General features: G+C 43.0%; 1 protein-coding gene across 1 annotated transcript in view; it reads right to left on the bottom strand.

Moving 5' to 3' along the window:
* Nucleotides 1-283: 283 nt before the first annotated feature.
* LOC311302394 (transmembrane protein 184C-like) overlaps nt 284-14,133 on the bottom strand; it is a 30,444-nt gene continuing 16,594 nt past the window's right edge. The window contains exon 10 of the mRNA XM_084428213.1: nt 284-1,443. Coding sequence (XP_084284339.1) covers nt 1,169-1,443 — 275 coding nt within the window. The 3' untranslated portion in view covers nt 284-1,168. The remainder of the gene's footprint in view (nt 1,444-14,133) is intronic.

The raw sequence follows: 14,133 nt of genomic DNA, 5'->3' as shown, positions 1-14,133 counted from the left end.
TTTTGTACACATATTTTTACAGAACAGTCTGTCATGTGGACCACAGAAAATGGTTTGTTATGAGCCTTTTGTAATATTATTCTGCCCTCTAGTGGTAAATTAAAACTCCATTTGTGGTGTATATTCATACATATGTGTGTGTGCCTGTGTATTTATGTATTTATAATGTAAAAGATCAATATAGGCAGCTTAATGTTGAAAGAATATATTGAAGATGCCACTCTTGAGTCACAACATAAAATTAGTAAATAGAGATTTTATTTTGTACATACAGTATATTGATAAAACATTAGTTGATGCCACATTACGATATATTAAACAATTTAACAGGATATATATATATATGTAATATTACTAAACATACACGATTTACAATACTTGCACCGAATAAAAACAGGTCTCATATATTTAAGACATTGAAAAGTGTGTTTGGCCTTTTCACACCAATTGGTCATTTTTGCCTCAAGATTTTAAAAACAACAAAAATGTATATGTTTTTGGAAGGTTGATGGAGCTTCTCACCAAGTTTAGAGTCTCTGGGATTTACAGTTTCTGACACTTTTATGGCAGTATAATAATAATAATAAATGGTTCCAGGGTTATTATCCTTTAAGTCCCCCTGTAGTCAATAATTTAATCCCTTAAAACTCATCTTTGATCACCAAAATAACATATTTAAAGTTTTTTTTTCCTTGAAAGAAAATCTTCATGCCTTAAAATAGCTTGAATGTAACTCGACACCCTTGCCTCATTTAGTATTCGTGGTTCTATGAATATGCAAATTAGCCCCGCCTCCACCCTGATTAACAACTATATAACAACAAGGTAGTTTGTGACGTCAGAAACACCAGCGATTTCAAAGCGTGTTTTTGAGACTGTCTTTGGTTCACTGCAGTTTTAAGGAGGAAATACTCAGCAATGCTGTCGACTTATGAATTTACACATGGTTTGTCTTAAAGCATATTAAAAACACCACATAGACATATAAACAACATTAAAAGCTGGATTTACACCACATGGGGACTTTAACTGAAACTATTAAAACATTTTTGTTAATTGAAATAAAAATAAAATGACATTTGCATTATTAATATGTTATCCAGGAGTGAATAGGTCTTCACTGTATGTTTGAGTGTCTTCATTTTCCCATAGCTCACCCCACCCTTTCCTAGGACTCTATTGCTGCGCTCTGATTGGCTGTCGCCGGCCCGGAGTCACTGTCACTCTCCCAGGAGGACGATGTGAAGCCGGCGGGGGCGGAGCTAGAGTGAGGCGTGTGTGTGTAACCCAGGCCCTGGTACCCCCCCCTCGGGGAGGCGGGGACTGAGTGACGGTCGAGCCGCTCGTGGGACGTCCCGGCGAGCAGACCCGTGTGTTCACCCTGAACAACATCCGCTTCAGAGCCGAAGAACAGCTTACGGGGACGACCTAACACAGTACGTCCTGCAGAACACACACACACACAGCACATATACGGTTAAATGGACAACTGTGCAGGATCGCCAAAAAAAGTGTTATCTTCCCCAATTGCGAAATCTTGAAAAACTGGAGGGAATGTCTACTTACCACATAGCAACACCCTAGCAAACATCTGCTATATAACACCTGTCAGCTGCGCAACTGCCTACCAACACCCTAGCAACCACCCAAAAAAATCCTACAAACTGCCTAGCAACACCCAAGCAACTGCCTAGCAACCACATAGCAACACTCTAGCAAATATCTACTATATAACACTTACGGGGACGACCTAACACAGTACGTCCTGCAGAACACACACACACGGCACATACGGTTAAATTGTCAACTACAGAGCGACACGTGTCATAATCTGAAAGCCACGCCCACCGTCTCCATTGAGTTTGTATTGTGTGAAGCTGCATCCTTGTCATTTCTGACTTATAACAAAAAACAAAACAATATCTAAAATCTGCTGTGTGACAAGGTGGACAGCAAACAAGCTAAAAAACCCAGAAATAGGTGTTTATAAGCTGTTGACCCCAAATAACGAGCGTTTAAGGACACAAAAGTGGATACAGGCTGGAACGAATGGGTAAATTGTGGGATTCTGACACTCAGTATGCACTAAAAATACACTGTGCCGAAAACATGTGCAGATTTTGTCACTGTTAAGTCGAATATCCAAATGCCAGTTTTATACATAATATTTCTGTAAGCTAAGCTATCGTGTCGCCGATTACGTTCCCCTCAGTGCGCGTAAGTTAGTTCTCAGAGTAATATGACACATTGTGCTCTGTCTCAACTGCCTGTATCCACTTTTGTGTCTGTAACCCGTATTTAGTTAAGACTTTTATTTTGGCGGGCCCACTTCCTGCGGCTCCCGCGAACTTCCAACTTCCTTAAAGTTACGGGTTACGGAGTTCACTTCCTCTCCCTGTCTCCACTGTGGCTGTGGTATGGTCTGTTTGGCGTCCCCAATCAAACCTACAAAGTGCTTTAACCTTGGCGATTCAAGCTCTGAATACTCGGTGAGTCTTTTGCCATCCGTTAATTGACTGTAATATGTTCAGTTCAGCCGTATGATTGCTCACTGAAGTATTATTTTGACTATAGTTGCTACCGTTTTCTAATCAGAGCCTCTGTCTGATTTAGCTCTGTTTAGACGTCGGGTCACGCCTGGAGACCCGCGTTAGTCATTCCGATTTCAAAGGTAAACATTTGACCTGTTATATTATGAATGCATTGATTTAATAAGTTAGCAAGGTTGCTAGTTTAGAGCATTATTGCTGTGTTGAGCGTGTTTTGTCACTGTTGTGACTACTGCTGAAATGGCTACATGTATTGGTGGTCATTGAAGCCTATTGATTTTAACGTAGCTACGTATTTTCCTTTTTGATATTGCGCAATACTTTTCATTTTTTTCATATCAAACTCTGCTTTAGTGTTTTGGGTAATTTGGAGATTAATATTTTTGTTTATTGGAATTTGTGCACTTTGTATTATTATTTTGAATGTTAATTTTGAGTATATGTTTTGATTTTGAAAATGATTACATTTAGATTAGTTCACTATGAAATTCAAGTTATGATGAAATATCATGGAACATGAGATTTAATTATTTTACTTTATTATACTTCTATGTAAGTATAATACAATTATTGTAGATGCATTTTGTAGATGTATTTATTTACTGAAATGCCTTGCATTAAGCGGGTATGGTTATGCATATATTGACTTACTTTAGTATTTGTTACGGTTACTTTCTTTTTGAATGGAATTTTTAATTTGTATTTTTGGCCTTCTTAGGTCAGGTTTTTTTTCTGGATCAACTTAATTTCCATTCTCCAATTATGGACTCTTGAATTCTCGACTGTCCCAACTCAAGGACTCCGATCGAGATGGCGAGCTAAGAGAACTTGGACATATATGTGGTAGGATAAGCGAACCACACATCCATCGTGACTGAACTTTTCCCTATCTGGATTATCTATTGCTCAACCCGTAATTAACTGACATCTCACCTGACTCTGTCTCGGCCGTGGAACACATTGCGTCGGGGTTGTTGTTTTTTTCCTCTTCTTTTCCTGTTTTCTTTTCCATTCGCTGGCAGTGCATTAATCTGCCATTGAACTGAACTTTAAGTAGAATTATGTTTTGTATGTGTCATTGAAGGTACTTTGTTTATGTTGTTTGTTTTGTTTATATTGTTTGTTTGTTTATGTTTAGTTTGTTGTTTTGTTAATTACTGAATACACACACTCAAGCTAAAATTTATGACTCCGGTGTACTCATTCACAACCCAGGCTCCGTGACGATCCATCTTCTGTTGCCAGGTAGCATCCGCAGTTATTTGCCTAGCCCATATTTGTTACATGTTTGGCGAGCCAGCCAGGAGCCTGATATTGTGAATGTCTGTATGTCTTGTGTCATTGTGTAATTACCATTTTTTTTATATAGAACAATAGTAATCAAGTGGGACCATGGATTTCTTTAAGAAAACTGGTATCAATGTAGCTAATTCTGTCATTATTAGTGGTGTGACAAACACCGAAGCAGATGACGAAATCATTGATCATTTACGTAGTTACGGTGAAATTAAACAGTCGTTTACCGTTACTGAACATGAGAGTCCATTTTACAAAAACCTGACCGTTGAATTTATTAATGCAGCAGCTTTAGCAGAGCTAGAACCGAAACTGCCTTATACTTTTCCAGCTCAATCTGCCAATTTTGTTATTAAGTTACTCAGGAGTGAGTGTGCCGCCGCAGCCACAGTGGAGGCCACCCCGTTTCCTGATTACCTGCAAGAGTTGAAACGTATCTCCCGACAGAGTGGCCAGTCATTCGATAGCGTTCTGAAAGGAATGTTTGACCAAATAAGTTCACATTTGGGGATAGCAGCCACTGGTGGTGGAGAGGAAGATCAGTATGATGAAGATGATGAGGAGGAGGAAGAGGACACTGTTGAGGTGCTTGGAACAGCTACGGAGACTTTGATCAGTCTCCGTAGCTGTTCCAAGCACCTCAACAGTGTCCTCTTCCTCCTCCTCCTCCTCAGTTACTCCGCAGTCAGTAACAGTAACTCCGCAGTAACTCCGCAGTCAGTTACTTTTCCCTTATTACATGGAAGTCGTTCCTCGGTTGCACAGCAAGGACCTCGACCTCGACCTCGACCAACCCCAACGAGGGACGTTGGACCAAGAATCTCACTCTCTGGCAATGAACTGAATCCTCCTGAGGTCCAACGGGTGGTAGTTGAACACATTGTGCGCAGAGACGATGTTAACTTTCAGCCCATGTCTTCATTCCGACTACGCACCTTCTCAGGAAAACTTCCAAAACCACAGCATGAAGTAAATTACGAGTCCTGGAGGTCACAAATTGAACTTTTGAATGCAGATCCAAGTCTAGCACCGGTACACATCACGAGGCGCATACTGGAAAGTTTACTCCCTCCAGCTGCAGACCTGGTGAAAAGTTTTGGACCCAACGTTCTGCCTGCTGCCTTTCTGCATGTGCTTGACTCCGCTTATGCCACAGTTGAAGATGGGGAGGAGTTGTTTGCCAAATATCTGAACACTCTTCAAGACCAGGGAGAACAACCATCTTCATACCTGCAGAGACTCCAGCTCGCTCTTGGTGGCGTGGTTAAGCGTGGTGGTATTCCAGCTGCTGAATTGGATAGATACTTGCTGAAACAATTTTGCAGAGGGTGCTGGGACAGCGGTGTGATAAACAAGTTGCAACTGGAACAGAAAAGAGACCAACCACCTCCCTTCTCAGAGCTGTTGTTTATGCTCAGAACTGAAGAAGACAGGCAGTTGGCAAAAGAGACACTAATGAAGAAGCACATTCCATCAGTGAGGCACCAGGCAAAACTGCAAACTCATAGCACTAGTGCATGTGCATATGACCATACCTCAGACACAAGCGCTATTGAAGAATTGAAAAAACAGATGTTGCGACTTCAGAGCCAGATGTCCGCCTTGTTGGCTCAGAACTCTGCTAAATCAGACGCTCAGTTGAACAAAAAGAACCCAAAATCTGGTCAGGGAGTCAACAGGCCAAAGCCTTGGTTTTGTTTCCGGTGCGGGCAGGATGGTCACATAGTCCCCAATTGTTCCAGTCAGTCAAATCCCAGTCTGGTGGAAGAGAAACGCCGCCAGCTCAAATGCAAGCAGCAATCCTGGGAAAAGCGGAAGCCATCAAACTAGAAGCAGCTTCTGCCAAGGGACAAGCAGGAGCTGCAACCAATGAATGTCCCCATGTTAAGCATTCATCACCACGTTGCCCATTGCCAAAGGGGTTGGTGGGTACAAGAAGCACCGGCGAGGTCAAGGTTAAAGGGACCATCTTCCATTGCCTTTTTGACACGGGGTCTCAAGTCACCACAGTTTCACATTCCTTCTACAACACCTACCTTTCAGACCATGAGATAAAGCCGTTGAATAATCTGTTGGAGGTAGAGGGCGCCAATGGACAATGTGTGCCTTACATCGGGTATGTCGAACTCTGTTTGACTTTCCCACCTGAGTTTATAGGCAAAGAGATGGACATAGATACCCTGGCCTTGGTTGTACCGGACCTGCGAACGACACAGCCCCCTGTTCTGATTGGCACCAACACTCTAGATGTCGTCTACGACCAGCACTATATATCACGCTCTGAGTTTCAGCCTGTGCCTTTTGGATACAAGGCGGTGCACAAGATTCTGGAGATTAGACGCAAGCTAACAACCGATGACTATCATGGTGTTTTGAAGATGCTGTCCACTACCCCACAGACCATTCCTGCTCGGAAGACTGTTGTGCTGGACGCATATGCCATTTGTCCATTCCTGCAAGGTGAGAAAGAAGTGCTTATTCAACATCCAACCTCTTTCTCTCTACCTGGTGGTTTGATGGTGAAATCTAGTCTTGTCGACCTACCTCCAGTCCAACCTGTCTATCTGCCAGTGGTAATCACTAACGAGTCTGACCACGATGTTGTGATTCCTACCAGAGTAGCCATTGCAGAGTTAAGTGCCATTCAGACCATCCTTCAAAAAGAACAAAGTATGCGTCAACCTTCCCACTGTACAGAGTCAATTCCGACCAAGCTGAACTACAAATTCGGAGAGTCGCCGCTCTCAACTGAATGGAAGCAACGTGTAACAGCCATGCTCGACAGTATGCCTGAGGTGTTTGCAAAGCATGAATTAGATTTTGGTCGCACGGACAAGGTTAAGCATGACATCAAGCTTTCGGATCCAACTGCTTTCAAGCAACGACCAAGACCGATACACCCTCAAGATGTGGATGCTGTTCGTAAGCACATTCAAGAGCTATTGCAGTCTGGTGTTATACGTGAATCTAACTCACCCTTTGCTTCCCCGATAGTTGTGGTGCGAAAGAAAAATGGTACGGTACGGCTCTGTATTGATTATCGACGGTTGAACTCACAGACAATTAAGGATGCGTACGCACTGCCGAAGCTGGAAGATACATTCTCAGCACTCGCTGGCTCCATATGGTTCTCTACATTGGACTTGAAATCTGGGTACTATCAGATAGAGATGGAGGAATGCGACAAGAGCAAGACAGCATTCGTATGTCCACTTGGATTTTATGAATTCAATCGTATGCCTCAAGGGGTGACGAATGCCCCAAGCACCTTTCAACGCCTCATGGAGCGGTGCATGGGGGATTTGAATTTGAAAGAAGCACTGGTGTTTATTGACGATTTGCTCGTGTTTGCACCAACACTGGAAGAGCACGAGCAACGTCTGCTGAAAGTGCTCCAACGCCTGAAAGAGTTCGGACTGAAGTTATCCGTTGAAAAATGTGTCTTTTTCCAAACATCAGTTCACTACCTTGGACATGTCGTTTCCAGCGATGGTGTGAAGACCGATCCTGACAAGATTGCCACATTAACGTCCTGGCCTGTCCCTCAAAACCTCAAAGAACTCAGATCATTCCTTGGTTTTGCAGGGTACTACCGGCGGTTTGTGCAGGGGTATTCTTCCATCGTTAGACCCCTCAATGATTTAACTTCTGGATATCCGCCCAGCCAGAAAAGGTCCAAGCAGGTGGGGAAGTCGCAACATTATCTGAATCCAAAAGAACCTTTTGCTGACCGTTGGACCCCTGCTTGCCAGCAAGCCTTTGAGGAGATAATCCAGAAACTCACGACCGCCCCGGTCCTTGCCTTTGCCGATCCAAGGAAACCTTACATTTTACACACAGACGCAAGCTCTATGGGTCTTGGTGCGGTATTGTATCAAGAGCATGATGGAAGAAACCGAGTGGTTGCATACGCTAGCAGAGGCCTGTCACGCAGTGAAAGCAGATACTCTGCACATAAACTTGAGTTTTTGGCGCTCAAATGGGCGGTCACGGAGAAATTCACTGACTACTTGTACGGATCGGATTTCACTGTAGTCACTGATAGCAATCCATTAACGTATTTGTTGACTTCTGCAAAATTGGATGCTACCAGCTACCGATGGCTCTCCGCCCTTTCAACTTTTACATTTAAGATTGTCTATCGAGCCGGGAAGCTGAATGCTGATGCTGACGGACTCTCTCGGCGACCTCATGCTGGACTATCAGAGGATGCCCTATCCCAGAAGGAGAGAGAGAGAATACTGAAGTTCACAGAACAACACCTTGAGGATCCATTCTGTGTTTCTATTGACCAGCATTCAGTCCAAGCTGTATGTGACAGACAACTGGTGTACAGCTCACCTGATCAAGACCAAGTCGCTGCTCTGGTGCAAACGCTCTCCACTACCGCTGACAGCCTGCCAGACAGTTTTGTAAACGATCTGCAGTTCTCTTCACCCATTGTGCCATCCCTTTCTGATGTTGAGATCGCTGCCAAACAAAGAGCAGATCCAGTCCTTCAGCACATCATTGCTCAGTTGGAGAGAGGAGAAACTCCGCCGCCATCTCTGAGGGAACAGCTCCCCGATCTGCCATTACTCCTGAGAGAGCTTACACGTCTGGAGCTCCATAATAATGTTCTCGTCAGGAGGAGACATATCGGAGGTGAGCCCACTTACCAACTTGTCCTTCCAGAGGAGTATCGGCCTGATGTCTTCTTCCAGCTTCACGATCAAATGGGCCATTTGGGCATAGAGAGAACACTGGACCTTGTGAGATCCCGTTTCTTCTGGCCACGCATGTCAGTTGATGTCTGTAACAAGATCAAAAGATGTGAGCGATGCATCCGGAGGAAAGCCCAACCCGAAAAAGCTGCACCCCTTGTCAACATTAGAACATCAAGGCCTTTAGAACTCGTCTGTATGGACTTTTTGTCTATAGAACCAGATCGGAGTAACACAAAAGATGTCCTCGTCATAACGGATCATTTCACAAAATACGCCGTAGCAGTGCCTACCTCGAATCAACGAGCCAAGACAGTCGCAAAAGCCCTATGGGACAACTACCTGGTTCATTATGGAATTCCTGAGCGGCTCCATAGCGATCAAGGGCGTGATTTTGAATCACATACCATCAAAGAGCTCTGTCAAATGGCTGGGATCCATAAAATCAGGACCACACCTTACCATCCTCGCGGCAACCCTGTGGAACGATTTAATCGAACCCTTCTAAACATGTTGGGCACTTTGCAAGATCAGGATAAAACTCACTGGAAAGATTTCGTCAAGCCGCTTGTACACGCTTACAACTGTACTCGAAATGATGTCACTGGATACTCCCCATATGAACTTATGTTCGGTCGACAACCCCGCCTTCCTATCGATTTGGCTTTTGGGCTGCCTGTGTCTGAGAAACCGTCTACATCTTATTCACAGTATGTTGAAAAGCTAAAGTCCCATCTTGAAGAAAGCTACAGGATTGCGACTGAGAACTCAGAAAAGGTTATGGGGAGAAACAAGCTCAGATTCGACAAGCAAGTCAAAGCTTCAGAACTCTCTGTTGGGGACAGAGTTCTGGTCAGGAATGTCAAAGTACGAGGCAAGCACAAACTCGCGGACAGATGGGAGCCAGATGTGTATGTTATCCAGAAGAAAGCCGGCACTCTTCCGGTATACACAGTCAAGCCAGAAAGCAAAAATTACCCCATCAGAACTCTCCACCGAGACTTGTTGCTACCTTGTGGTTACTTATCGTCAGCTTCCAAGCCTGAACCAGCAAAGACAATATCAGTAAAGTTATTGCCTCCAGTGATTCCTGAAAGCTCTGACTTTCCAGACCCTGATGATGATCTGCAAGAACTGTTCTTACCTTACTTACCTGACAACTCCAACTCCTCTCCTACCCGTGTCACAACCGTGGTGGATTTACCTGTTCCAGCACCTGCAGTTCCTCCCGTTGTTATGTCTGTGATTCCGCCTGGCCAGCGTTCACAGTCTGTCACTGACGAAACTGTTGAGGTGGAACAAAAATCAGAGTCTGGACCTGCACCTACTGCTGATTCTGAACCAGAATTAGATTCCATTGAGCTAGGTGTGGCTGCAGAACCTCCAGATGAAACTGACTCAAATGCTGCTGATTACCCGGAGCCTCCTGGGGAAAGCACCTCCTCTGATCCAGAACCTGTGCCTGCTCTGAAGCCAGTAAGCATTTCAAGTGATTCCGAATCAATTTTTACACCTGAACTTTCCAGCCCAGACTCTGAACCACGAGTACAACGTCCCATTCGAACACGCCAGCCGCCTACTCGTCTGCAGTATTCGAAGCTTGGGAATCCATTCCTGCATAGCATTCAGTCTCTGTTCCATGGACTCAGTAATGTATATGCCTCTGCTCTTCAGCTTGATGAGACCCCTCTGACCTCCACTCCCTGTAACGATGCTGTGTGCCATCAGCCATCTACATGTACGAGGCCGTACATGAGTATGGGGGGGAACCTGTAACCCGTATTTAGTTAAGACTTTTTATTTTGGCGGGCCCACTTCCTGCGGCTCCCGCGAACTTCCAACTTCCTTAAAGTTACGGGTTACGGAGTTCACTTCCTCTCCCTGTCTCCACTGTGGCTGTGGTATGGTCTGTTTGGCGTCCCCAATCAAACCTACAAAGTGCTTTAACCTTGGCGATTCAAGCTCTGAATACTCGGTGAGTCTTTTGCCATCCGTTAATTGACTGTAATATGTTCAGTTCAGCCGTATGATTGCTCACTGAAGTATTATTTTGACTATAGTTGCTACCGTTTTCTAATCAGAGCCTCTGTCTGATTTAGCTCTGTTTAGACGTCGGGTCACGCCTGGAGACCCGCGTTAGTCATTCCGATTTCAAAGGTAAACATTTGACCTGTTATATTATGAATGCATTGATTTAATAAGTTAGCAAGGTTGCTAGTTTAGAGCATTATTGCTGTGTTGAGCGTGTTTTGTCACTGTTGTGACTACTGCTGAAATGGCTACATGTATTGGTGGTCATTGAAGCCTATTGATTTTAACGTAGCTACGTATTTTCCTTTTTGATATTGCGCAATACTTTTCATTTTTTTCATATCAAACTCTGCTTTAGTGTTTTGGGTAATTTGGAGATTAATATTTTTGTTTATTGGAATTTGAAGGTGCACTTTGTATTATTATTTTGAATGTTAATTTTGAGTATATGTTTTGATTTTGAAAATGATTACATTTAGATTAGTTCACTATGAAATTCAAGTTATGATGAAATATCATGGAACATGAGATTTAATTATTTTACTTTATTATACTTCTATGTAAGTATAATACAATTATTGTAGATGCATTTTGTAGATGTATTTATTTACTGAAATGCCTTGCATTAAGCGGGTATGGTTATGCATATATTGACTTACTTTAGTATTTGTTACGGTTACTTTCTTTTTGAATGGAATTTTTAATTTGTATTTTTGGCCTTCTTAGGTCAGGTTTTTTTTCTGGATCAACTTAATTTCCATTCTCCAATTATGGACTCTTGAATTCTCGACTGTCCCAACTCAAGGACTCCGATCGAGATGGCGAGCTAAGAGAACTTGGACATATATGTGGTAGGATAAGCGAACCACACATCCATCGTGACTGAACTTTTCCCTATCTGGATTATCTATTGCTCAACCCGTAATTAACTGACATCTCACCTGACTCTGTCTCGGCCGTGGAACACATTGCGTCGGGGTTGTTGTTTTTTTCCTCTTCTTTTCCTGTTTTCTTTTCCATTCGCTGGCAGTGCATTAATCTGCCATTGAACTGAACTTTAAGTAGAATTATGTTTTGTATGTGTCATTGAAGGTACTTTGTTTATGTTGTTTGTTTTGTTTATATTGTTTGTTTGTTTATGTTTAGTTTGTTGTTTTGTTAATTACTGAATACACACACTCAAGCTAAAATTTATGACTCCGGTGTACTCATTCACAACCCAGGCTCCGTGACGATCCATCTTCTGTTGCCAGGTAGCATCCGCAGTTATTTGCCTAGCCCATATTTGTTATGCGTCCTTAAACGCTCGTTTTTTGGGGACGACAGCTTATAAAAACTTATTCCTGGGTTTTTTAGCTTGTTTGCTGTACACCTTGTCACATTTATGCTTTTAGACATTGTTTTGTTTTTTGTTATAAGTCAGAAATGACAAGGAGGCAGCTTCACACAATGCAAAGTCAATTGACGGTTGGATTACACGTGTGGGCGTGGCCTAAATGCGCTCTGTCTCTATGCAGGATCGCCAAAAAAAGCGTTAATTCTCCAGTTGCGAAATCATGAAAAACTGGAGGGACTGTCTACTGAACTTGACTCAGCATTTTTATATCATTGAAACACTCTAGCAACCATCTATAACACCTAGCAACCACAAAGAAAATCCTACAAACTGCCTAACAACACCCAAGCAACTACCTAGCCACCACATAGCAACACCCTAGCAACTATCTACGATATAACACCTATGAACTGCCTTGAAATCACGAAGAACATCCTGGCAACCGCCCAAAAAACCTACAAACTGCCTAGCAACACCCTAGTAACTATCTACGATATACCACTTATAACCTGGCTTACAACCACTAAGAACATCCTGGCAATCACCCAAAAATCCTGCAAACTGCCTAGAAACACCCTAGTAACTATCTATGATACAACACCTATAAACTGCCTTGCAACCACTAAGAACACCCTAGCAACCACCCAAAAATCCTGCTAACTGCCTAGCAACCACATAGCAATGCCCTAGCAAGCATCTTGTGTATAACACCTATCAACTTCCTTGCAACCACTGACTATCCTAGCATGTGCCTTGCAACACCCTAACAACCACCCAAAAATCCTGCAAACTGCCTAGCAACACCCAAGCAACCATCTTCTATATAAAACCTATCAACTGCCTTGCAACCACTAAGAACATCCTAGCAACTGCCTAGAAACCCCCTAGCAAGTAGCTACCACCCAAAAAAACTACAAACTACCTAGCAACACCCTAGTAACTATCTACGATATAACACTTATAACCTAGCTTACAACCACTAAGAACATCCTGGCATTCACCCAAAAAACCTACAAACTGCCTAGCAACACCCTAGCAACTATCTACGATATAACACCTATAAACTGCCTTGCAACCACTAAGAACACCCTAGCAACCACCCAAAAATCCTGCTAACTGCCTAGCAACCACATAGCAATGCCCTAGCAAGCATCTTGTGTATAACACCTATCAACTTCCTTGCAACCACTTACTATCCTAGCATGTGCCTTGCAACACCCTAACAACCACCCAAAAATCCTGCAAACTGCCTAGCAACACCCAAGCAACCATCTTCTATATAAAACCTATCAACTGCCTTGCAACCACTAAGAACATTCTAGCAACTGCCTAGAAACACCCTAGCAAGTAGCTACCACCCAAAAAACCTACAAACTGCCTAGCAACACCCTAGTAACTATCTACGATATAACACTTATAACCTGGCTTACAACCACTAAGAACATCCTGGCATTCACCCAAAAAACCTACAAACTGCCTAGCAACACCCTAGTAACTATCTACGATATAACACTTATAACCTGGCTTACAACCACTAAGAACATCCTGGCATTCACCCAAAAAACCTACAAACTGCCTAGCAACACCCTAGCAACTATCTACGATATAACACCTATAAACTGCCTTGCAACCACTAAGAACACCCTAGCAACCACCCAAAAATCCTGCTAACTGCCTAGCAACCACATAGCAATGCCCTAGCAAGCATCTTGTGTATAACACCTATCAACTTCCTTGCAACCACTGACTATCCTAGCATGTGCCTTGCAACACCCTAACAACCACCCAAAAATCCTGCAAACTGCCTAGCAACACCCAAGCAACCATCTTCTATATAAAACCTATCAACTGCCTTGCAACCACTAAGAACATCCTAGCAACTGCCTAGAAACACCCTAGCAACCACCCAAAAACCCTATAAAACTGCCTAGAAACACCCTAGCAACTGCCTTGCAACCACATAGCAATGCCCTAACAAGCATCTTCTCTATAACACCAATTAACTTCCTTGCAACCACGGAGACTATCATGGGATCTGCCTAGCAACACCCTAGCAACACCCTAGCACATACTGGAAATAAAAATGCCCATGTGACATTTATAAGCTAGTGTAGCTAAATTTTCAAGAAGAAATTGCTGTAAATTGTCCCCAGAAGTACAATAGATCTAATAAAAACCTTGTATGATGTTTTCAAAGGAAATATTTAAAATAAATGTT

The sequence above is a fragment of the Rutilus rutilus genome, assembly GCF_951802725.1.
Source record: "Rutilus rutilus genome assembly, chromosome: 13".
Lineage (NCBI taxonomy): Eukaryota > Metazoa > Chordata > Actinopteri > Cypriniformes > Leuciscidae > Rutilus > Rutilus rutilus.
Note: the sequence above shows the minus strand (reverse complement) of the source record. Positions and strands in the feature narration are given on the sequence as shown.